General features: G+C 42.4%; 2 protein-coding genes across 5 annotated transcripts in view; both read left to right on the top strand.

Annotated features, from left to right (window-relative positions):
- The window catches only part of dnajc10 (DnaJ (Hsp40) homolog, subfamily C, member 10), a 48,822-nt gene extending 44,041 nt beyond the window's left edge, over window positions 1-4,781 (top strand). For 2 of the 3 annotated variants that reach the window (XM_086220814.1, XM_086220815.1), the window contains exons 24-25: window positions 531-638; window positions 716-4,781. In XM_086220814.1, coding sequence (XP_086076940.1) covers window positions 531-638; window positions 716-727 — 120 coding nt within the window. In that variant the 3' untranslated portion in view covers window positions 728-4,781. Of the gene's footprint in view, window positions 27-530; window positions 639-715 lie in introns of those variants that run through there. The other variant, XM_086220816.1, reaches the window with a different exon arrangement.
- Window positions 4,782-15,116: 10,335 nt separating this feature from the next.
- frzb (frizzled related protein) overlaps window positions 15,117-25,786 on the top strand; it is a 66,708-nt gene continuing 56,038 nt past the window's right edge. For both annotated transcript variants that reach the window (XR_015118760.1, XM_086220813.1), the window contains exon 1: window positions 15,117-15,497. Coding sequence is in view for 1 of the 2 variants with exons in the window: in XM_086220813.1 (XP_086076939.1) it covers window positions 15,293-15,497 (205 nt within the window). In the remaining variant the exon portion in view is untranslated. The remainder of the gene's footprint in view (window positions 15,498-25,786) is intronic.

Here is a 25,786-nt window from a genome sequence, read left to right as displayed (position 1 = left end):
CGGAGTGTGTCACACCTGTTAGTATGGTTCAGACTAAAATAGGAAGTGTGAATGAAGTCTTTGTGTATTCAGTCTCATTTACCTTCAAGCTGAAACAATGACGCAGGATTTTGTGACTTTTGAGACTTCTACACTCCCCAATAAGAAGAAAGCTTATATTTCACTACTATGTTGGAGACGAAAGTGGAATTGTGAAATTACCCTATAAAGGTTTTGACAATAGAATAAAAATGGCATATTTTTTGCTTTTGAGTAAATCATTTTTTTAGGTTTTTAAATGAAAACATAATCCAAGTCACAGAACATAATGCAGGGGTTATACAGGCCATAAAGTTTTATGTAAAGGGCTCCAACATGCATCTTACGGTTTAAAGGTTAAGATGTTATGTAACACAACATCCTGTTCTGTCTCTACTGGTGCTCTCATAGAGGAATTAAATGCCCATACAATTGTGAAACAAAGTCAAATTGGCCTGACTAAAGGGTTCCAGACAGAACAATGTTAATTCAACCAAGTTTTGTGTTGACAGCATGAACACAGCGGAGAACACATCAACAGCCGGGATGCTAATGTGATTGCTGACACCATCAGACTGCGACTACAACAGTTGTCACAACAGTTACAAAACAAACTGAAGGTAAATTGCTGTTCGCCTCAAATTCAGACTGACACCAGGTGATCAACTAAAGTCTGAGGTCCTTCTTTTCTCTGCAGGATGAGCTTTGATGGGGCAAACAAAGCAGTCTCATTGGTCGAGGTGGGACAGAAGTGGATGTGATTGTCCAGCAAGATAATCAGTAAACACTCCTGTACAAGACCACAGCTGTAACACAGACACAAAACCTGACACTTTACCAGCTGTGTTGAATGTGCTGAACACTTCTGCCTTGTTTTTATTTGTTTTTAATTTGTCTCTGTGGTTTGTATTTACTCTATGAGCTAAAACTGTGAGACACTATGTACTGGACATGTTGCTGACACAAACACAGCCATGTGTGGACAGTTTGTTGAAATTCATCGTTAATGTTGAAACTGTCGAACCTTTAGAATAAAACTTTGTTAAAATTTTTGGCTCACAACTGTTTTACAGCCTTCACTGCAGTTACAAGTAGATCAACAATTGTTCACAGTCAGTCAATCTTGTTTGATGTGTTTTTTCCAAAATGGATGCCAAAGATAATTGAAAGAGTATGCAAATGGTTATTAGTAGCAGTTTTGTCAAGTATTGCATTTTTAGGAAATAACAGCAAACACTAATTTTTCAGACTATTATTTGTTTAGGTAATCAGACACTATTTTGATAAACTTATAAAGCAGGATAAAGCATTGAAAGTGGCCATGTCTTTCCAAATGTGCTTGGTGTCATTCGAATGTTTGATCTGCTAAAGTGGGGCAGTTGTAGGACACACATTCAGTGCTATTCAATAACATTGGAGGCATGTCTTTATACAAGCACTTAATTTTTCAGTGAAGGAGTCGATGTCCTTTCCATTTTGCATGTCAACTTTCACTTTGCTGTTAAGGATGCACAGCTCATTGCAGTACATCTTATAACATGTCTGGATGGATTATTCTGATCATTGGGTGTCATCGTTGGCTCATTTTTTTCCTCGCATACAGACATTTGCAGAAACAAGCTAAACCACAATGGAGGAGGTCACACATATTTACTTAGTTTACAACAGCCTTAAAATGTGACTAGTCAGTAACAATATGTATGTAATGTACCCGGTGGATTAATGGGCTTTGAGCAGGGCTGTCAAAATGTGAAATATTAGATGGTCAATGTATGAGTACCACATTAGCAACTGAATTTCCCAGTCTAATCTTATCCCTTATATAAAAGGTGCATACCTTGTCGCCATCGAACAATTTTAAGTAGTCTTTTCTTGGTGTACCTACTACATTTACTTGACTCGCATATGAACTTAAGTGACATCCCATTCTTCATCCATAGGGTTTAATATGGCGTCAGTCCACCCCTGGCAGCCATAACAGCTTCAACTCTTCTGGGAAGGCTTTCCACAAGATTTAGGAGTGTGTTAATTGGAATTTTTGATCATTCTTCCATAAGCACATTAGTGAGGTCACACTCTGATGTTGGACAAGAAGGCCTGGCTCTCAGTTCCTGCTCTAATTAATTCCACATGTGTTCTATGGGGTTGACATCAAGACTCTGTGCAGGCCATTTAAGCTTATCTTCAGCAAACTCTCTCATCCATGTCTTTATGGACCTTGGTTTTTGTACTGGTGCACAGCCATGTTGGAACAGGAAGGGGCCATCCCAAACTGTTCCTACAAAGTTGGGAGCATTGAATTGTCCACAGTCACTTGGTATGCTGAAGCATTCAGAGTTCCTTTCACATGAACTAAGGGGCCTATCCAGCTCCTGAAAAACAACCCCACACCATAATCCCCCCTCCACCTAACTTGGCACAATGCAGTCAGACAAGTACCATTCTCCTGGCAACCACCAAACCCAGACTCATCCATCAGATTGTCAGATGGTGAAGCATAATTGGTCACTCCAGAGAACGCATCTCCACTGCTCTAGATTCCACTGGCAGCGTGCTTTACACCACTGTATCTGACACTTTGCATTGCACTTGATGATGTATGGCTTGGATGCAGCTGCTCAGCCATGGAAAACCATTCCATAAAGCGCTCGATGCACTGTTCTTGAGCTAATCTGAAGGCCACGTGAAGTGTGGAGGTCTGTAGCGATTGACTCCTAGTTTCATCTTCAATGCCCTTGCTGATGGAAGGAGGTTTTCACCCAAAATCTCACGATACATGGCCCCATTCATTCTTTCCTTTACACGGATCAGTCGTCCTGGTCCCTTTGCAGAAAAACAGCCCCAAAGCATGATGTTTCCACTCCCATACTTCACAGTGGGTTTGGGGTTCTTTGGATGCAACTCAGCATTCTTTCCCCTCCAAACACTCCAAGTTGAGTTTTTACCAAATGTTCTATTTTGGTTTCACCTGACCATATGACATTCTCCCAATCCTCTTCTGGATCATCCAAATGCTCTCTAGCAAACTTCAGAAGGGCATGGACATGTTCTGGCTTAAGCAGGGGGACACGTCTGGCACTGCCGGATTTGAGTCCCTGGCCGCATCATGTGTTACTGATGGTAGCCTTTGTAACGTTGGCCCCAGCTCTCTGCAGGTCATTCACTAGATCCCCCCCATGTGGTTCTGTGATTTTTGCTCACTGTTCTTGTGATCATTTTGACCCTACGGGGTGAGATTTTGCACCAGATAGAGGGAGATTATCAGTGGTCTTGTATGTCTTGCATTTTCTAATAATTGCTCCCACAGTTGATTTCTTCACACCAAGCTGCTTACCTATTGCAAATTCAGTCTTTCCAGCCCGGTGCAGGTCTACAATTTTGTTTCTTGTGTCCTTTGACACTCTTTGATCTTGGCCATAGTGGAGTTAGGAGTGTGACTGTTTGAGGTTGTGGACAGGTGTCTTTTATACTGACAACAAGTTCAAACAGGTGCCATTAATACAGGTAACCAGTGGAAGACAAAGGAGCCTCTTAAGCAAGATTTTTGGCTTTCATAGACCTGTAACTTCTTCTTTGTTTGGACAAAACCCTGACAGCATTCGCTCAGTATGTGGACTGTCTAACCAGGGAGGGGAAGACTTTGGATATGCTGTATGCTAACATGAAGGAGGCATACAGTTCCTCACCCCTACCCCCTTGGGAAGGTCTGACCACAACTTGGTCCATCTGTACCCCTGCTATGTGCCTCTGGTGAGGAGGCAACCTGTGACCATTAGGACTGTTCAGAAGTGGTCTGAGGAAGCCTACCAGACACTGCAGGGCTGTTCTGAAGTCACTGACTGGGATGTACTCACATGGTGACGACATCGACGGACTCACAGGGTGTGTCACTGACTACATTGGTCTCTGTGTGGACTCCATTGTCCCAAGAAGGACTGTGAGATGTTAGCCAAACAACAAACCCTGGGTAACACAGGACATCAAAGCCATCCTGAATGATAAGAAGAGTGCAGTCAGAGATGGCAACAGGGAGGAGCTGAGGATCATTCAGGGGGACCTGAAGCTAAGAATCAGGGAGGCCAAGGAGAACTACAGGAGGAAGCTGGAGTCGAAACTCCAGACAAATAATATGCGGGAAGTCTGGAGTGGCATTAACACCATCACCGGCTACAGACCTAAGGGCAGCAGGGACGTTGAGGGCAGCATGGACGGGGCCAATGAGCTGAATTTGTTTTTCAATAGATTGGACACCGCGGCACCGGTTCAACCCCCATCGGTCCCTGCTGGTGCCTGTCCCTGACCTGCTTTTGGATCTCCTGACACCCCCCCCCCCCTTATCTCCACTCATCGCCCAGTGAAGGTCTCACACTTCCACCTCACACCTACTCATCCACCTAGACCCCACCTCTCCCCCCTCCCCACCAGGACCACCATTGTCCCTGACAGTTGACAAGGTCAGGAGTCAGCTGAGAGCCCTCCACTCAGGCAAGGCAGCTGGCCCCAATGGTGTTAGACCTGGGGTGCTCAAAGCCTGCGCCCCCCAGCTGTGTGGAGTTTTACATTGACTCTTCACCTGAGCATCCAGTCTCAGCAAGCAGAGGGTCCCTGTGATGTGGAAGACATCATGCCTGGTTCTGGTCCAGAAGACGCTCCATCCCAGGAGCAATAAGGACTATAGACCAGTGGACCCTGGACCCCCTCCAGTTTGCCTACCAGCCCCACCTGCTGAACTGAGTCTACACTCACCTGGACCCAGCCAGCTCTGTGAGGATCATGTTTTTTTATTTCTACAGCGCCTTTGGCACCATCAGGCCGGCTCTGCTTGATGAGAAGCTGACAGAGATGCAGGATGAAGCACCACTTGTGTCTTGGATCATTGACTACCTGACTGGCAGACCACAGTATGTGCGCCTGCAGAGCTGTGTATCAGACAGAGTGGTCAGTAACACTGGGGCACCTCAGGGAACAGTTCTCTCTTCCTTCCTCTTCACCCTTTACACCATGGACTTCAGCTATTGGTCAGAAGTTCTCTTATGACTTGGCCATAGTTGGATACATCAGCAGGGGTGAGGAGACAGAGTACAGGGCTGTGGTGGAGGACTTTGTCTCATGGTGTGAGCTGAACCATCTGCAGCTCAATGTGGCAAAGTCTAAGGAACTGGTGGTGGACCTGAGGAGGACCAAGTCTCCTGTGACCCCTGTTTCCATCCAGGGGGTCGATGTGGACACTGTGGAGGACTATAAATATCTGGGAGTCCACATAGACAATAAACTGGACTGGGTTTGGAACACTGAAGCCCTTTATAAGAAAGGACAGCGTCACCTCTACTTCCTGAGGAGGCTCAGGTCCTTCAACATCTACAGGATGATGCTGAGGATGTTCTGAGTCTGTGGTTTCTAGTGCGGTTCTGTTTGCTCTGGTGTGCTGGGGCAACAGACTGAGGACTGTAGATGCAAACAGACTCAATAAACCCATCCACAAAGCTGGTGATGTGGTGGGTGGTGAAACTGGACTCTAGAGACAGTGATGGAGAGAAGAATGCTTCCGAAACTACAGAGCATCCTGGACAACACCACCTACCCCCTCCATCAGCTCCTGGTCCAACACAGGAGTACACAGACCCCCCCACTTCAAAAACTGAGCGCCACAGAAGGTCCTTACTACCAGTGGCAATAAAACTATACAATACATCTCTGTGATTGTCAACCATCCTCACACTTCTTCATTCATGTAAATGACCCACTTATTGTACGTACTTATTTTTGCACACTGCTCATTTGCACTTGTATATAGTCTTCTCTGTCATTATGTGCACTATATGCATAGCCTTGTTCTTTTTCATTACCTGTTCATTGTTGAGTGGAGCACTGTAACAAACAGAATTTCCCTTAAGGATGAATAAAGTATTCTGATTCTTATTCTGATTGTGTGTAGGTGACCAAATTATTATTTTACTGAGGAATTTACCAATTAATTCATTCAAAATCCTACAATGTGATTTCTTGGATTCTTTCCCCTCATTCTGTTTCTCATAGTTGAAGTGTACCTATGATGAAAATTACAGGCCTCTCATCTTTTTAAGTGGGAGAACTTGCACAATTGGTGGCTGACTAAATACACTTTTGCCCCACTAGTTACTGTGGATCCAGGTGATATGGATTAGTAAGTCAATGTGTACAGCTTGGTGTTGTGTCATCCATGCTGAATTGACTGATGGTTGCTCCGATCCGGAGCTGGTATCCGTAGCCAATCTTAGTAATGGTCTGGCTGAGGGGGTTCAATCCTATGCAGAACAGCAGCAGGGATAGTGCATCACCTTGGTTTATGCCACACTTCATGGTAACTTGTGCATATGGCTCTGTGTTGGCCTCCATAGTTGTTGTTTTTTTTCATATGTAGCCAAGGCAGTAACACTTAGTAAAAAGTGAAGAATGCTGACGACACCTGGGGAATTTCACCCCAGGAAATAATACCACACCTTTTAATTAATGAAATCAAAACATTTCATTACTAATTATCCAAAGTATGTATCAAGAAGACTGCAGCTGCTGTAAGGGAAAGTAAAATGATGGACAATTTAAAAAGGCTATAACATTTAAAAAGTTATTTTTAACAAAATCTAAACACATGCCAAAACGACCCTAAAATGATGAAATCCTTTAAAATAATGCAGTTGCCTGACAATATAAACTAAAGAAAGGAGGCTGAGGCCTATTGCAGAGAGGTGGACGATACTGAAGTGTCCACTACTCACCACAGACGTGACAAGGCAAACCTCACAACAACCAACCAACACAATGCAAAACCAGCTAAGTCATCCATTTCTTCCGCTTGTCCTGTTAAGACTTGCAAGGGAGCTGAAGACTATCCCAGCGGCTTTTGGGCGAGAGGCAGGGTACACCCTGGACAGATCGCCAGTCGCCATCACAGGGCCAGCATATATAGACAGACAACCATTCACACTCACTGTCATACCTATGGTCAATTTAAATTACCCAATCAGCCTAGTCCCCATTTGCATGTCTTTGGACTGTGTGAGGAAGCTGGAGTACCAGGGAGAACACGCACACTCCACACAGAAAGATCCTGTGCCTGAGCTGGGACTTGAACCCTGAACCTTCTTGCTGGGAGGCGACAGTGCTAACCACTGTACCACCATGCCAACTAACTTATAGGTGCCAAATAACTTATAAGTGAACCTATTCTGCTATTACATGAATCTAACTTTATTTGATCAACAAACTTAGTGGGCCAGTTTAATTCAAAGATTACTGTATCAGGTATGTTATGATTTGTTGTGTGACATTAAAATTTGTCACACAATGTCTTTGATAGATAAAATCTTTATTTAATGAGCCAACTTGGTAGAGCAGTTTCATTCAGAGACAACGTGCTATCATATCACATAATATCAATTTGATTTATAAATGAAAATCAGCGTTTATTTTTATGATTGACCACAGTCAAGTGAGGCTGTTAAGACTATGTGCCTGTTTGTCAATACTGTTTGAGTCTATTGGTTAGGTGTTTGAAATGTCATGAAAGCACAGGAAATCTGGATGTCCTTTGGTGTCGTATGTTCTGATTAAAGGCGCATGAGGGCGCCAGTGATCCACCTTGGAGACCAGTTCTAGAGAATTGCTCCATGCTCATAGTTCAGGGGCACAGGGCACAAGTGAGGAAACTGGGATAAATCTGTAGCATACGTCCCTGGGATGAGCTTAAGCACAGTACAGTGGTTTTCTTGGTCAAATTTCTGCTCTTTCATGTTCTGTACCTTTACTGCGGGCTCAACTTCTGTTAACAAGGGCAGTCAGTATGAAACTACTTTGCGAATGTTCGCTGTGTCAGCATTAAGAAACATGAATAGAGCCACTCAGCCTGAAGAAATAGACTACACCTTATATCAACACCAGGTGTATTTTCAGTCAACCAGTCAGCTGAAATAAACGAGGTTAAAGAGGAGAGATGAGAAGAGCAGAGGAGGATAAGAAGGTGTAATGGCAATAAAGCCATGGAAACATTTTGTCTTCCATCTCATGGAGACAGCAGCTGAAAAAACACTGCTGGAAATTAGTAGGCAGGAACTACTGGAAGCGTGCCCTCACACACACACACACCCTTGTACTTATGTCTTTGTGAGGACCTTCATTGACATAATATATTTCCCTAGCCCTTTACCTAACTCACTAAATGCCTGACTCAAACCCTGACCCCTAAACTAAAACCTAATTATGACTCCAACCCTGAAACAAGATTTGACCTTCAAACAGCCCCTTGAAGATGTAAGACTTAATTAAATATCCTCACTTAACCAAAAACCTACTCTGGTAGCAAGTACAAGAACACACACATTATTTTTCAACAAGCGGTTGCACAGGCAATTCACAATAACATCCTTATTGTTTTTCAAGTAAATGGTAAACTCATGGTGACTCAATTTTATATAGCACTTTTCTACCTTAGCAGCACTTTACAGTTTCATCTCATTCACACACACACTGGTGGCAAGGCACCAACCTACTCATCAGGAGCAATTATGGGTTCAGTATCTTGCTCAAGGACACTTTGACATGGTCACCGGGGTCAAGGATTGAACCAGCAACCCTTCGGTTGCTAGACAGCCACTCTACCCCTGAGCCATGCCGCCAAGTAGTTTTTTGATAAAAACAAACACATCCTATATAATTATTACTTCATCTAGGTTTATTGCACGAAACAAATTTGGCAGTGACAAGCATTAAAATCATTTCAATTTCAAAAGATTTTAATAGATGTGTTAATGAATAAATCTTGCATGATATCAATCTTTTTTCCTTGCTTCCATCATTCAGAACTCTTCACAGTTCATAGACATAACAATCAAAAATATGAGCCAAATTTTCCTATAGAGCAGTTTAGGCTACATTTATACAGTCAATGGTAACAACAGGGCCGAGTAATTTTGTGTGTGTTTCTGTCATTGTTCTATCAACAACTGACAGTGTTCGGGGAGGGGGGGGGGGGGTGTCTTCTCCCTCTCGCCATTTCGAATGCATCATGTGAAGTTGACGCCCTCCACTGGCTGCTTGCAACTCTATCAACAGAGCAAAATCCACAGAGTGGGTCAAGGAGCCACGGTGCAATTAATTGCGTTAATCTTTTAACTCATTATTGTCTTATTGATTAATCAAAAAAAATCTTTATCATAAATGCTTTTTAAAATGTATAAACACATTTACATGCAACCTACACACATTTGAAATGGTTGGCCTCAGTCAGGCAACCATTCTAGCATCAGCATGATCTTATGTAGAAGTAATGCAATCTTCACCTTTTAAATTTGGCAATGTTGCTTAAGCAGGAAAACACACAACATGATTTAGCTTAGATGTTTTAAATTTAGTTTTTAGAATTAAACTTGCAATTCATAGTTCCAGATGTTTGACATATGGGTTAAAGTTAGGTTATAAGAATGTTTCTCAGTAATTTGTGAACTTTTAAATAAACTTGTTTACCCTGGGCACTGTAGGAGGCTGAAAGACCACAAACACACCACTGGCTACCAAAATATCAGTTCCTCTTTATTTAATGAATTACAATATTATATATAACATCCTTAGGTTCATGTGAGCGTATCAAAGCAGGAGGGGCTTCGAACCCCTCCCCAAATCTGATGCTGCTAACAGCATTTGGTGTGTATGTGTATGTCAGGCCTTTTTTGTGCAACCAATTTATTGTTTATGAATTCAACCACTGGTTTTTAATTTTGTTTTCTTTCCCTGGACAGTTGTAATACATTATCATTCCTGAACAGTTATTTAAATCACAGTCACTAATCTCCTGCTCTCTTTCCCCCCAACCGGTCAAAGCAGATGGCAGTTCCCATTGAGCCTGGATCTGCTCGATGTTCCTGCCTTTAAAAGGAAGGTTTTCGTCGCCACTGTTGCAGGATGTGCTTGCTCATGGAGAATCGCTGGGTCATTGAAGGAGTTGGGTGCTAGACCTGCTCTGTTTATAAAGTGTAATGAGAACTTTTGTTATAATTTGGCGCTACACAAATAACACTGACTTAACTTGACTAATCCAAGTAAGAATACCATACCATCCTGTAACATTGTTGCCAACTGAATGCAGTGTTTTTTGTCATAAAGATTGTAAAAAGAGAAGCCTTTTTATTGTTCAAGTCTAAGGCAGATGTTGTCCCATGTGTGTGTGTGCATGACTGTGATGGCTCATAGCGTGAACAAACCAAGCATGGAGGAAGGAGAGGAATAGGTGTTCATAAATCTCATCAAATCACTGCCCTAAAAAGGCGAACAAATATAACACTTTTAACTAACAACTTAACTGATTTCTTTTAGTGCCTTGCAATACTGTGCATGTGTGAGTGCGAATGCATCTTGTGTAGACAGATGCAGTCTTATTTTTGTTGGAAACGATTCTTTAAGTTTCCAAGAATATTTCCAGTGCTTACTTAAACTCATTTCCCCGACACACACACAAACTTGTCTGTACACCTATCTTTGTGAGGACATACATGGACATAATGCACTCCCCAACCTCCCAAACTTAACTTGTCCCAACCTGAACCTTACAAAACCAAGTCCTCTTCCCTTTCTTTAAAGGTCTTCACTATAATGATTAAATAGCTGTTGTGATTCCTTCTTTACTGTTTTGAGACTTAGCCTAACCTTATCCTGACCTTAAACCAGATCTTCATGCAAAAACTGAATGACTTGCTTCACCCCATAATGTGACTGTTGAAACAGTTATACATCCATACACACGTAAGGTTTAGATCAAAGTTTGCTTTGCTTCTCAGAAAGAGAAGAGTGAAACAAAGAGAAAAGAGGAGACAGAGAAAGTGTAAGTGTTCCACTGACAAGGTTGGACTGCTGAATATGAAAAGCTTTTATGTTAGAAACACAAACACGCTCCGAGAGATGAAATCCCAAGAAGACCAAAAACGAAAGAAGGTAAGAGAGAGGTTGAAAGAAGGAAGGAATTAAAGAGTGGTGGAGGGATGGCAGAGAAAATGCTGACTGAGTTTTCTGTTGTCTGCATGTTGACCAATGAGTCAGAAAAACCAGCACGTGTGCGTCCATGCGTGCATGCATGTGTGTGTGTGTGTGTGTATGTGTGTGTGTCTGTCCTGTGCCTGTGTATGTGTGTGTTGGCTGTAACTCAACCCTGCCACAAGAAGCTCCTCCAACATCTGACAACCATTATTGCTATCACACACACACACACACACACACACACACACACACACACACACAAACACACACACACAGCATCAGATTGAGCATTACTCAAGCAGTAACTGAGCTATTCATGCAAAACTGTTCAAAACCCCTTGCTGGGGTCAAATGTCAACAAATCAGTTTTTGTAATAACAAGGTTGCATCACCATCAGTCACTTCATCAGTTATCACTTGTTTGAGTAGTCGATCAGTTCTCCATCTTGTATTAACTGTTTAAAATTGATAACAGTTGCAGTAGTAAAAGGGAAATAAGATGTTTTTGCTGTGCATGCTTGAAAATGTAGTCAACTTCATAACTCAGTTCCTGATAATTCTAGGGCCTGACTTCAGATACTCCAACTCTCCTCCCCTGGATGGCACAGATCCATTGCAACAATTGCCACAAAAAATGCTAAGAGGGTAAAAACACTTGGATATGGTCAGGAAAATATTGTTACTTGTGTGATATGACTATATGAAACTCAATAGTCCCTGCTGTTTGAGTCCACCTACCTGCCTCCAAGTTTCTTGCTATACATGGACATAATTAAATTACTTCCATACAAAGTTTCTGGCACAGAAGCACTGAGACAATAAGCCTGACTGTCAGTGGTTTGCAAAATGTACACAATGCCTAAGGGACATGCAATAAAACAAATATAGCAATATATCGCTGTATTTTTTTCCTCACAATTCTGTAATGACATTCCAGCCACTAGTATCAATACTGTATTGCATTGCAATATATCATGATAAAATTATGTCATGACCCATGTATGTTATGGGAGCTACTGTATATCTCAGGGTCTTACTGTTCAGGGATAGCCTGGATCCAGGTCCAGAATCAGAATGTTAAAATCTTCAAAAAGTGATTCGGGGTCTGGAATGGCTCTCGTTCAGAGCACTTGCCAAGGTTGAAATTCCAGCAAGCCAATCAGTTCCTTAGATTTGGTGATGATATTCACTCAGGGCGACATGGCAACATCGCAGTGGGGATAGACCTGGTGTTGCTATTGAAGTTGTTCACTGAGGAGGACTTCTAAAGTTCACTCTTGGAAGAAAGGGGAAATGTTTTCAAGGAAACTGAAATAGTACGGCAGTACTTAAGAGATACAATGACCTTGATGATGAGATTATACACTTACACTACAATAAATAATTCATGAAGAAAATGTTAGTCTGTATCAATGTGACCCTTATTCCAGTTCATTTTTTGATGATGTCAACCAAAGTTTCTGATTCAGTGTTGCATTGTTATGATCAAAAGTGCTTCTTTATTGTTGATTGCTACGTGACCACAAAATAAATTTGTAACTGCAGTGAAAAAAATGGAGACATTTTTATGAAAACAATACCACCTTTCAACCAGAATGTGGGTTTTAATGGTGTGTGGCACCTGTGTTTCCAGTCCCTTGAGTCAACAAGTAGAAGATGACGATGTAAATGAGTTCCACCTTTCACCACAAAGTGGGTTGTAATGGAAGATGGACGGATGTAGATTTATTCTTTTTATAGTAAACAATTGCAGTCATTCAACTTTTGCCCAGCACACACACAGTATTAAGAGCCGTCCTGATCTGACTCATATCATACTTCAGTGTACAGCTTTTTGAATGTGCATGTTTACCTGTGAAAGTGACCTAGGGCATATTTTTGTCCATTCTATGGAAAGAATGTGGCCACATGTGCCACTAGCCAACTCAGAATGTAGCTCCTGTGATCTGATCTCAAGATGTATTCAGGACACATACCACTTGTCATCTGATCAGTAATCAGATGGATCAGGATATCAGCAGGTGTATTTTCCCCCACTTGGTTCCAACTAGCTGTCTAATACTGATGTTAAATTCTGTGATTGCCATGAGGACTCCTTCTTCAGCAATGCCCATCGTGGAAGAAAAGGTCAAACTGGAAACTGATCAGACTGAAAAATTTATAAAATGAAATACAATTCTGTCTAGTTTGGTTAAAGACAGAGGGACTTTGTATTGTGTCACTTTATTTTTCAACATGATATTATGGTGGGGCAGCATAGCTCAGAGAAAGAGTGGTAGATGATAAATCGACTCAATTAATGAAACCCCTTTCTACCTTAGCAGCAAAAAATGCGTTTAACAACGTCATCTCATTCACCCATTCACACATAAACACATTCATGGTGAAAATGAGAGTAGCTGTCTAGTAACCAAAGGGTTGCTTGTTCGATCCTCACTTCCTCCAGTGACCATGTCAGAGTATAGAGTACCCTTGAGCAAGATACTAAGCTCCTAATTGCTTATGATGGCCTTGCAATGGATTGGTGACCCCTCCAGGGGGTACCCTGCTTCTCGCCCAATGTCAGCTGGAATAGGCACCAGCCCCCCCCCCCCCGCCCGCAACCCTTGATGGATGAGCTGAGCAGTATAGATAATGGATGGTTGGATGGATGATATTATGGTACCTACATTTGATGTGTTCACTAACATTGTACATCTGTGCCACTTCATAAATGTCATTCTAATACATGACAATTTTCAATGAAATAGATTTGGCTTGATTTGTGCATTGTGGTACATTATCATCAGACTTTTGATTAGCTGCCTCCATACTGAACACAAAGAAAATGTTCACATCGCTTCTCTTTCAGTCACAGGATTAATAAATTTTTTATCTCAATCATGCAAGTTTGTCATTTGTGTCTCTTTGCCCCTAACTTGTTGGTTTGAGTATTCTCTCCTTGAAAACAAAAAGAGATGAATATGGCTGCTGTTGTAGTTCGAGTACTGTTTATGTAGATTGTAACTAGCTTTTAGGCAATAATGTAGATGCAGACATTTAATCTGTTGTCATTCATCTAAACAATGCTTACATTTTACAAATCAAATGTTGGGCTGATGACCATATAGAGTATGCTCTGTCTTGGCTGCTTCTAGTGCCAAAGCATGCAAGGGAGCTTAGCTGTCCCTACTTGGGCATGTCATGTTTAACCACAACATGATTCTTGCACTCAACATGATGCTGTCTGGGGTCAGCAGAGATTGCTAGAATGCTATAGCTTCAGATGACAGGTGATTAGCAATGACAAATGACAACAGTATTCAATCAATATTGGCCCGTGTCAGATCATCCAAGTCTACTTGGATGTGTACATAGAAACATTCAGCTTCTATCATATTGTATAACTCAGAAGGATGGAAGCATTTCAAATATGATTGGCTATTGTGACAGGGTTTCAAAATTTTTTCCATCAAAGTTCAACAATTTGTCATGCTGTTCCTGTCATTTGAGATATGTGAAAGGTACAAACCTGCGTCTGTTTGGATCTTTGCATTGACATTATATATCATCTTGTTACTCAAACAGTTTTTTGGTGTGTTTGGTGTGAACATGTAAAAAAAAGCAAATTGTATCTTCAGTTGTATTTTGAAAATGTCAAGTACTGTAATATTTTTGGAAAAATATCAGAGTTTTTAAGTGAGTCTTGACATTAAACAAATGTAAATATGTAAATATATCAAAAATGTACTGAACTTGAAAAATGTCAATGCATTATATGACTATTATGTTACAGCTAAGCATATTAGGTCTATCATGTGTAAATTACCCCCCAATATTGCACATATTGTACTTCACTGGACACTCAGTTTGGAGTACATGAGCGTCATTGTTCAAAGCAGCCACCTCAACCTCTCACACCAGAAAAAAGCTTCAGGAGCCACCAGTCAGGTTTGAACCTATTTCATAAAATGTAATGCACTTCTAAGATTTACTGTTGTTATTTTTTCATCTAAAAGGAATCTATCTTTTAGTAGGGAGGATAAGAAGGGAGGAAGAGGGAGGGAAAAGAGGAGAAATGAGGGAATTGTGGAGAAGGAGGGATAGAGGAAGAGGAGGAGGTGAAAGTCTGAATAAGAGCAGCCCCTCCCGCTTCCTGGAGCTGCTTGTTGACCGGACAGCAGCAACAGAAAGGCACCAATCAGCAAGAAAATCTCGCCCTTATTTGGATTTCACTAATCGAGAGTTCAACCGAGCACTGCATCTCTGAACCGTGCCCTGCCTCCGGACCGACATGCTTTCCTCGGGACTCTGTGTATCTCTGTTGGCCGTGTCCTGCGCGCTTTGGCCGGCTGCAACCCGGGCGGCGTCCTGCGAGTCGGTGCGGATCCCGCTGTGCAGGTCCATGCCGTGGAACATGACCAAGATGCCAAACCACCTCCACCACAGCACGCAGGACAACGCGGTACTGGCCATCGAGCAATTTGAAGGACTGCTGGGTGAGTAGCTGACACAATGCCTAGTTTGGCCTAATAAATTCTAATTAATTCTCCAATTAACTGACTAACTACCAGACTGACTCTTCCATGTTAAACTCAAATTTTTTTGCATAACATATTTGAAATTCCTATCTAAATGTTTCATCTGTACTGTGTGTATTGTTTTTTTTACAACTCTTATGTGAAATAATATTAACTTAGTATTATGTTTGTGTTGACAATGTTGCATCATGAAAATTATTTAATGTTACAAAAGTTTTAAATAAGGATTACAAGATGTGTTTAACTATAAAAAATGTTACTTATGCAAGGATATATTATCCTAAGTTGCCAGTTGCAGCCATGAGTATAAATTACTCAAATAAATTATTTACAAAAACATAAAGGAATAATCGGTATCAACTTTACCAAAGGGGAAGCCAGGAGGCAGAAACAGGAGCAGGAAGGGCAACAGGCAAAGCAAACAGGAGAGAAGTGCTGGAGAGTCATGCGAAACAGAGAAATAATCTGGGAATGAGGAGAGGGGCAGGGGAAGCTTTATAAGCTGTGTGGCGAACAGGTGTAACATTAGAGGCTGATTGTGGTGAAGATGGGCTCGGAGTGCCCAAGGGACGGCTCCTGATGTTTTAAAACAGATAAGGAGGAAAACATGTGGGCTAGTATTCAGGCGAGGCAGACCCTTCCATATCATGGACTTTAAGGAGCAGGTTTGATCCCAGAGACATGGAATGTGGGATGAATGCGCATTGAATGATGGAGTATGAGTCTCACTGCAACAGGACTGATTATCCTCTGGATGGGAAATGGACCTACAAACCTGGGTGCCAACTTATTGGACTCAACATGGAGAGGCAGGTCTTTAGTGGATAACCAAACCTTCATTCCCACCTGGTGCTCTGGGGATTTTGAGCGATGCCACTTGGCAGACTTTTCCTAATGGTCAGTGGAGTGTTGAAGGGAGTTCCAGGACTTGTGTCCAGGTGTTTTGGCAGCACTGAATGAGGGCTTGCACAGAGGGGCAGGAAACCTCCTTTTTGAGGGCAGGGAACAGAGGGGGCTGATACCCACAGGCGCATCGGAAGGGAGAGAGACCTGTGGCTAAACTGATGACAGTGTTGTGGGAATATTCTACCCAAACCAGTTGTTGGGACCAGGAAGAGGGGTTGGATGACTCGAGGCAGCAAAGGGTGGTTTCCATTTCTTGGTTCCTCCTCTCACTCTGGCTGTTAGACTGGGGGTGAAAACCAGAGGACAGGCCAACAGAGGCCCCCAGCAATTTGCAGAACTCCCACCAGTATATGGACCTGAACTGGGGACCTCGATCGGAGACAATGTCAGCTAGGATGCCATGAAGACGGACAACATACAAGAAAATAAGTTCTTTAGCAGATGGGAGTTTCTGGAGTGAAATGAAATGTGCCATCTTGTTAAAGCTTGTCAACTCTGGCGAGAATGGAGGTGCTACCTTCCGAGGGGGGAAGGCCAGTGACGAAATCCAGGAATATGTGAGACCATAGATGACTGGGTATGGGAAGTGGATGAAGAAGACCAGCAGGAGCCAGATGAGGGGGTTTTGTGTTGGTTGCAAGTGGGACAGGCTTTGACCAACTTGCACACATCTTTGTTAATGGCGGGCCACCAAAACATTTGTTTCAAACACTCTTTGGTTCTGTGTACACAGGGATGACAGGTGAATTTGGAAGGATGTGAACGTTTTAACACTTTTTACCGTAGTAAAGCAGGTGCAAACAATCTAGGCACATACTGAGTACGGGCTGATCAACAGAGGCAGCTTTTACCCTTCCCTCAATGTCCCAGAAGAGAGGGGCAACCAGGCAGGAGGGAGGCAAAAGGGGTGCAGACTCCACAGGTAAACTGTCCTTAAACTGGCGTGACAGAGCATCAGGCTTAACATTGCAGGAGTTTGGACAGCAGGATAAAGAAAAACTGAACCTTGTGAAGAAGAGAGACCAAGGTGCTTGGCGTGAATTCAACTGTTTGGCAGTGCAAATGTATTCCAAGTTTTTATGATCCATCCAAACAAGAAATGGAACTTTTGTGCCCTCTAGCCAGTGCCGCCATTCCTCCAAGGCAAATCTGACTGCCAACAATTCTTAGTTTCTGATGTCATAGTTCTGTTCTGCAGGGGTCAGATGGCAAGTGAAAAATGCGCACGGGTGCATTTTCTGGTCAGATGCAGAATATTGAGACAACAAAGCTCCTACGCCAATGTCAGAGGCATCTACCTCCATGACAAACTGTTGCTCAGGGTCAGGCAACAGCAGAATAGGGGCTGTGGTGAAGCAAGTCTTCAGGGTTACAAAAGCTTGACTGGCTGGAGGAGTCCAGGAGCAACTTTGGAAGAAGTCAGGGCTATGATGGGAACTGTGAGGGTGCTGTAGCCACAAATAAACTGCCGATAAAGTTAGCAAAACCCAGGAAATGTTGCAGTTGTTTCCTGTTCTCAGGGACGGGCCAAGCTGAAACAGTTGAAACTTTGGCAGGATACATTTGTAGTTTCCCCTGAGCAACAATATAACCCAAGAATGACAATGTGGATTGATGCAACTTGCATTTCTCCACTTTGACAAAAAGTGAGTTTTTCAGGAGCTGTTGCAAGACAGCCTTGACATGGTGAATGTGTTCTTCCATAGGTTTGGAGAAGAATATCATCCAGTTCGACAAAAACAGTAATGGTTCAAAATATCACAAAAGACATCATTTAGCAATGTCTGGAAAATGGCTGGGGCATTAGTTAAACCAAATGGCATTACAAGGCCTGTGGGGGTGTTAAATGCTGTTTTCCACTCATCCCTCTCTCTGATGCAAACTAAATGATATGCATTACATAGGTCCAGTTTGGTGAAAACACTGGCCACAAGCTCAAATCAGTGGTCGTGAGGATTCTTTATTGTAATGTCGTTGAGGTCTCTGGAGTCAATACAAGGTCTGAGAGTTTTGTCCTTTTTTACAAAAAAAAGAAGCAAGCACCAGCAGGGGATGAGGATGGTCAAGTGATTCCTGCTGCCCAAGAGTCGTAAATACAAGTTTGCACGGCCTCCCTCTCAGGGCCAGAGAGTGAATAAATAAATAAATAAATTTGTCGCGCGCGGGGGGGGGGGGGGGGTGCCTTGGTCTTACTAAAAACTTAGCCAAGATCATAGTTCTCTGGTTGGACTTAAGAGAGATCAGGCTGGCCACAGAAAGGTTGAGTATGACATGGTGGGGCTGCCTATATGCAGCAGACTTGATGACAGAAAGAACTCCAACCACGGATTGCCCCTGGTGCACAGTCAATATGTGGGTTATGGCGGTGAAGCCAAGGATTAGAGGAATGCAAGGTGAGGGCAGGACATGGAATTGAATGGTTTTGTGATGATTTCTGAATATCGGTAAATTGACTGGTACAGTGTGCTGAGTGACTGTCCCAAGTAGGTGACCATCAAGAGCCCATGCAGGCACAGGTTCAGGTAGGGGTATCATTACCTAACTGGCGGGTTAGCTCTTCATCAGTTACGTTAAGCCCCTTTCACACTGCACCAAAAACGTGGGTGAATGCGGGTTTTTGGGCACTCTGAAAGGGTCGACTCAGCATTTCGACCCGCGTTGACTGACTCGCCAAGCGACCCAGGTGTTTAGCGGCTCGGCTTGGCTCTGCTCAGCTCGCCTGCAGTGTGAAAAAGGCAACCCGCGTTGTCTCAGGTTTCATGCAACCTTCCTGTCACATCCTGATTTTGTCCATCCATTGTGGAGGCTCCGGAAAAATATAGATAAATCAAAAGAAATTGGGCTGGGCTGTGCTGCGAGAGCTGCTCACTCATCTCACAAAGTTTTGGCCAAGATCAGTCTTCCTGTTGATGTCCCAGAGACTCTATTTCACTCCTTTTTTTTTTTTCAAAACACTTTATGATGTTACGTGAATTAATTTACGCTTGGGAACTCCCACCTACCGGGAACCTAATGTGAACTGTGCAAGCGCGAGCTGCTTGAAGAGGAAGAGGGGATCTGGCAGCAGATTTCTGGAACCGTACGGGACATGGTGATATATGGGAACATATATGGGATTAAATTGCTTGGTGCAACATCCAAATCCAAGAAAATGCATTTTTTCATAAAGGCAAAATGAGTGTCCAAAATACAAATTCTAAATTAAGTGAGGTATCTCAGCCTGCAAACTGGGTTCCTCAGGCAGAGCAAAACTTTCCTGTGTCACGCAGATCTCTGCAAAAAAAATTTCATTTGCCTGAAACCTTATCATTTCATATGAAATATGAATAACCGCTCAAGAATCACAATTCTCATCTATATGGTATCACAAGAGGAAATATGGTGATATATTTCATTATGAATGTATTGTTCCACTCTTAATTCTATTTAATATTATGTATCATATTATAGTTGCAATATCAAGTCCCTTTCATGTGGGGCAGGATGAGCGGTGTACTCACTACAGGGAATCGATTGAAGATGGAACTGAAGTTCAACATATTTGAACATGAATTTGGTGTCAAATGAGATGTGCTTTTTAAAGCATGTGTCGACCTGATGAGCAGATGTGCGGCATTGCAGTGAGGCTCTATTGATGCCTGAAAAAGGTGGAAACACAGGTTACCACTTGCTTTCACAGGCCTGTTTCACCTCTAATGGCTTCAGTGGATGCCTGTTTTTCTGTTATATAAACACAAGATGTGTTTCTGCTCACTCACCTGGTGCAGGTGGAATTGCGGTTCTTCAGATGAGAAGCGCTCCCCTCTTGCTAGTTGACTTGGCTTTTAAGGGAATGACACGGCACTGATTGGTTTGATTGACGTCAACCCTGAAATATCCCTATGAATATTTAAGTGTTGAATGACTGCCTCTTTAAACCATGCACCATGGTTTGCACGCTGATTACATGCCTTCTAAATGAGGCTGAATACGCCCACATGGTGCACACAGCTCCATCTGTCAACTGCTTGGTGCCATTGAGCACTTAAATTGGGCCCTCATTAATGATGGGGCACAATAGGGCATTTTATAATCCACCAAAACCATGTGAACACTTAACTGCATAAAATGTCATGTATGTTCCTCATATGTTTTTTGTTTGTGATAACTCTATATTCTTTTGTGGAATTTTGACTTCTAAACACTGCTAATGTGGTGTTTACTTAGAGGCACCCTGTGAAATTTTTGATCCAAGTCTGAGTGCAAGTGAATTTAGTTGTTTACAATATAGTTTTCCAAATTTTAAAGCAGTAACATGTAGGTGTTCTATGAGCAAGCAAATATTTTCTGCAGGTCACCATTCACATAATGACTTGACATTGAGTGTAGGTGGCTCCAGAGGACAATTTTAACTTAAAAATCCTGAATGTCTGAGATCTTACCTCCCGCAGGGTAGACCGAAGGCGAGGTGGAGGGACTACGTCTCAAAATTCACCTGAGAACATTTCAGTATCTCCCAGTTGGAGCTGGTCAATATGGCATGGAAAGAGAAATTTGGGGTTCCCTGGTGGAGTTGCTGCCCCTGTGACCCAATTTCAGATAAGTGGTTGAAGATGGATGAATGGATGGATAGATGGTTAACATTCCAGTTGTGTTGTGGTCAACAAGGCACTAGTTTTTGACAAGGAATGCAGGGACAAAAAAGATGTGTGGTTCTGCTGCATTATTTGTGCTTTCTTTCACACCCTGAATTGTTATTTTTACAGTGTAGCAGGAGCCTTCTAAACTTAGCTGGGCAGCGCAAGCAGGAAAATCAAGGGGTGCAGTTATTCTTTATATATTTATATTGAAATGTAAACATTTAAAGAGGCCCTATTATGCTCATTTCAGGGGCTTTTAATTGTGTTGGACCCCCCAGTAAGGCACGATTGAAAGAGTTGATCAATAAAAAAAAAAAAACGCCATGATTTTTTGCATAACGTAGTCTGCGTACTCCTCCATTCTGCCTCTTTGCAGCTTCACTCTGAAACACTTGGATTTAGCAACCCCCCCCCCCCACACACACGCACTTTCTCCGCCCCGACCACACCCACTATCCTGTGATCAGGTCAACGCATCGAGGGGCCTGTTCCCCCTGCTGCATAGTAACATTCCTCCTCTTGTATCCAAGGAAGTTGTTTCTCCTGGAAACTGGCTTGCTAACAATTTTAGCATTTTAAAAATGTTGACTTCATTGATACAACCATACGTCCTGTATTTTGATGAGAGCAAATCTTTCATTGCAGTTCAGAGCTGAAAACAGACAAGACACTGACAGAATGTTACTTACAGCCTGTGGTTCAGTGTCATACTCAGGACCATGTAAAGATGGGACAGTGGTTGCCATCAGGATTAGGTTTTTCACAAATCCAGTGCTGAACTATGGTTTGTTTAGGAAACTGCTTTCCGTGAAATGCACACGAGCGGCAAAGGCAAAAAAGTTATTTGCTCCCCCAAAAATAAAAAATCTTGTTATTGCTGTCTTAATTCGTCTTCTTTGGGAACCTAGCAAAGATAGGAAGTGTTTGCACCCGAAAAAACACTTTGTTAGCCATTTTGACGCCAACACCATAGCTCTGTAGTCTGCACCATATACTTCTGTGGCAGAGTGGGGTGGGCGGCAACACCACTGGGCACTGAGACCAAAGCCAGGTGAGTTGCCATATACGGAGCTTCCCCTGGAGTTGTGACAGAACAAAAGGAGACTTTTGAAAAAACTCACCAAATTTGAGCATTTTTAGCAGTGCGCAGCGGCCTGAAACGGCCCCCAGGATTACTTTAATGAATGCCTACTTCGTGATATGACACTTCCACATCCTCTAGAACAAGTATCCAACATTGTAAAACATATTTTTAAGTCTGAAAAGCTAGGTAAAGCGTAATAGTTACTCTTTAAAATTCATCTACGTTCATTTTTTATTGGAAGCCTAAAAACAGATGTATAACAAAACTTTTTCTTGTGTGTTTCGTGTGTTGTGTGGTGTTTTAGCTTGTTTTTGTTTTTCGGATGAACCAACCCTGGCCATGACATGGCTTGATTCCAAGAGGTCCACTGCAGTGCCTGCTCTGCTTCTTCTGTTCTTCTGCAAAGAAATCAGTTTGCTGCTGGAACAGAGTTGGATCTGGTTCAAAATCCTCTGACAGTCCATCAGGAATCCTTAAACCATCAGCTCACTCCAAGATCACTGGAACATTTTTGCTGAAACCACCATTAACTTAATCTAACACAGAGGAAAAAGTTTGGCCCTTGTAACAGCAGTCAGTGGGGAAGCAGGCACATTTTGAGGAGTTGCTTTGAGTTTGACTGCAGCTCTGATCCATGACCACCAAACGTGCCACAGGACAGATTGTTCCATTAGAAGAACTACATGAAAATCACGTGGGTGTTCATAGAATAAGAATTTTGTTAATGAGTGCCAACTCAAAGACAGTCTGTCTGTTAAGAGTTCCTCAGACCAGGATGACTGAGTTGAATCTTAAAGATATTAAGAGATTTATTTTACCTATTAGCAAAGCAGCACTGTCTGCTTTGTGCTCATACTGTTGATATATATTGATAGTTTGATATGCACGAGCACAGGGTTCTGCGTTCTTGTTCCATCCTTCAAATGGTATCAAACCTAACAGTAGTATTTCAGAGGTTCAGTGCTGCGGGTGACTGGATTTGCTGGATCATGCATATTCTGTAATGAGGAACTATGTTGCAGTTGCATAATGCTAATGTAAAAATTAAGAAATATGGTCAGGTTTGCACTGGGTATTTAATTTGTAATTGACTAAATATTTTAATGTTATTTCTGTGTCCGGTTTGATCTACCGTTGGGATCCATCAAAACGAGACCACTCAAGTATTTTCAGCACAACCAGAACTGGGAAATGTATGAAATGCACAGTTGTATCCTCAGAGCAATCACGAGCATTGGTCAGAATGTTCAGAATCGGTGCTTGACAGCAGATGGATCCAGTGGAATCCGCTGGATAACTGATCATGTCAAGTTCATGAATACCGAGAACCAGTACCTAGATTTTGGAAAAATTTTGACGAAGTCAGCATGGTTTGGAAGTGGGTGCTACTCTAGTAAATAAAGGATTACCGGCTTGATTCTTGCTTCCCTCAGATAGTATGTTTTCAAGTATATTCACATGATATCATCGACTATCTCTACCACTTCTTTGAGGGTTTGTGTTAAAGAGGCAAAAAAACAAGTCTATGTTCAATTATTTTAAGTGAACAATGTTGGCATTCAACAGTCTGAGCATCTTGTGCAGACCATCATTCTGAGCCACTTAAAAAGTCAATGAATAACACGTGCAGAACCACCTTCAAGTATAATAAAGTGACTGCACACAGGACATGAAACTGGTTTTCTGGCTCTTCATCGTTTTCCACCTTAAAGAGAACATATTCCTCTTCAAAAAGGATATTGCCTTATCATTTAATAGATTATACTAATAACCTAAATTTTTCATCATACATTTTCAGCGCTCCTTTTTGGGTTAGACAGGTTCAGTGAGGGAAAGGGATTCTTTTGAAGTACATATCAATGTATAATTATCATTATAGATGTGAATGAAGGCTACTATCAAATTTCAGATTAGGTCTGAAATTTTGTATGCACATTTTCAACTTGGCAAGGTGCAACCTTGGCAACCTTGGCATTTTCAACCTTGGCAAGGTGGTGCAGCACAGTTGACCTGGCGGAGTTGGAGGATTGTTGGGAGATGTTGCTGATGGTCACCTAAGAATATGCAGCTGCATATTCTTTTAAGAACAGGTAATAATTAAAATAGAACTTGATATCACAGGGAAATAGTCAGAGGAGGGAAGTCATCTCCTTGCTGAGCAACTACATTACTTTACTTAGTTATAATAGCTTGAGTACATAGTACATTAACAACATAATATGAGTGCTGGTTCAATGATGAGGTCATAGAAATGAACTTTTGGATTAATAACTGATGGGTCCCAGATGGTGATGCAAGAAATCAAATGAGCTGAACATCAGGGGGCTGGTAGCTAAAAGGTCACCTGACACAGCATTATGTTTCTATTTTGCATCTTTGACAGCCCTCTACTTATCAAAGGTTGCTCTGATTATGTCCATCAACAACATAATAATTGTTTCGACTTTACATCTGTGGCAAAGCATATGGAAATGTTGCTTAAGAAATGGAGTTGCCACTTACCCTCCAGTCTCTCGGAGTCAGCGTGGGTGGCGGCGACAATCCCCCTCACAGAGGTGCTGCCCATGACTGCTGCCACCCGCTGACCCCCACCTGTCTTTCCCGCACTCCTCCAGAGGGCGGCTGTACGCCACTTGACCTACACCTTGAGGTCCTGTTTGTGCCATTTTCCATATTGTTGTTTAAATTTAGATTTAAGCCAATTGATTATTGTAGTTATTGCATTTAGTGATTGTGCAGTGTCGAATTTAGTCCTACGTTTAGCTTGCATTGTTTAGGAAGTTAGAATTGCAGACATGCATTGGAAATAGAGAGGAAATCTTTCAGAGCGCTAGCAGTGGTGCAAGCTGATGACGTAGTGATGCTGGCGCAGGTTTAGTGAGGAAAACTGTGCTTTGTATCATTTTGATCGTTCAGTAAAGGAAGAGCCAACAGTTTTTTTGTGTGCTCAATTCCACGCTGATTGGGATGTATCAAGGAAACGTGCGTGGATTCTGGCGTTCGCACATATTGATACATCCGGATTTTTTTTTGCTTACGCAACTCTCTCTATTCTTGCCACCGCAAGTTTTTAGTATGAGATCCCCAGGGGCCTCATGTATCAATACTTGAGTGGATCTCATACTAAAAACTTGCGGTGGCAAGAATAGAGAGAGTCCGGATGTATCAATATGTGCGAACGCCAGAATCCACGCACGTTTCCTTGATACATCCCAATCAGCATGGAATTGAGCGCAGATGTTGGAGTGACCGGGCCCGCCCCCGTTACACCCACCTATAAATACGCAAATTCATTTAAATAGGGTCTCCGCTGTCAGCGCTCTCAAAACAATGTCGAAGAGAAAGAGGTTCACGGCGTGAGAGCTGGAGGTGCTGGTAGGAGAGGTGGAGGAGAGACAGCAGATTCTGTTTGGCAGCCTGTCCAGTGGTGTCAGGATGAACTATAAATGTTGTGAGTGGATAAGAAGTGAGAGGGTGAAAGAGGTGGGTTCAGAGCAACTCACCCCCGCGGAGATGAAAACAAAGTGGTTGGACCCGTTATAGGCTAAAGTTCCCTTCTAATCACCAGTGTTGTTGATCATCATGTTCATACATCTTAACCACTTTGAATGACGGAAAGAACGAGTCGCTACGTGTTT

This window comes from Aulostomus chinensis, chromosome 12 (genome assembly GCF_037954235.1).
Source record: "Aulostomus chinensis isolate RoL2024-O1b breed Wild chromosome 12, RoL_Achi_v1.0, whole genome shotgun sequence".
Classification (NCBI taxonomy): domain Eukaryota; kingdom Metazoa; phylum Chordata; class Actinopteri; order Syngnathiformes; family Aulostomidae; genus Aulostomus; species Aulostomus chinensis.
Note: the sequence above shows the minus strand (reverse complement) of the source record. Positions and strands in the feature narration are given on the sequence as shown.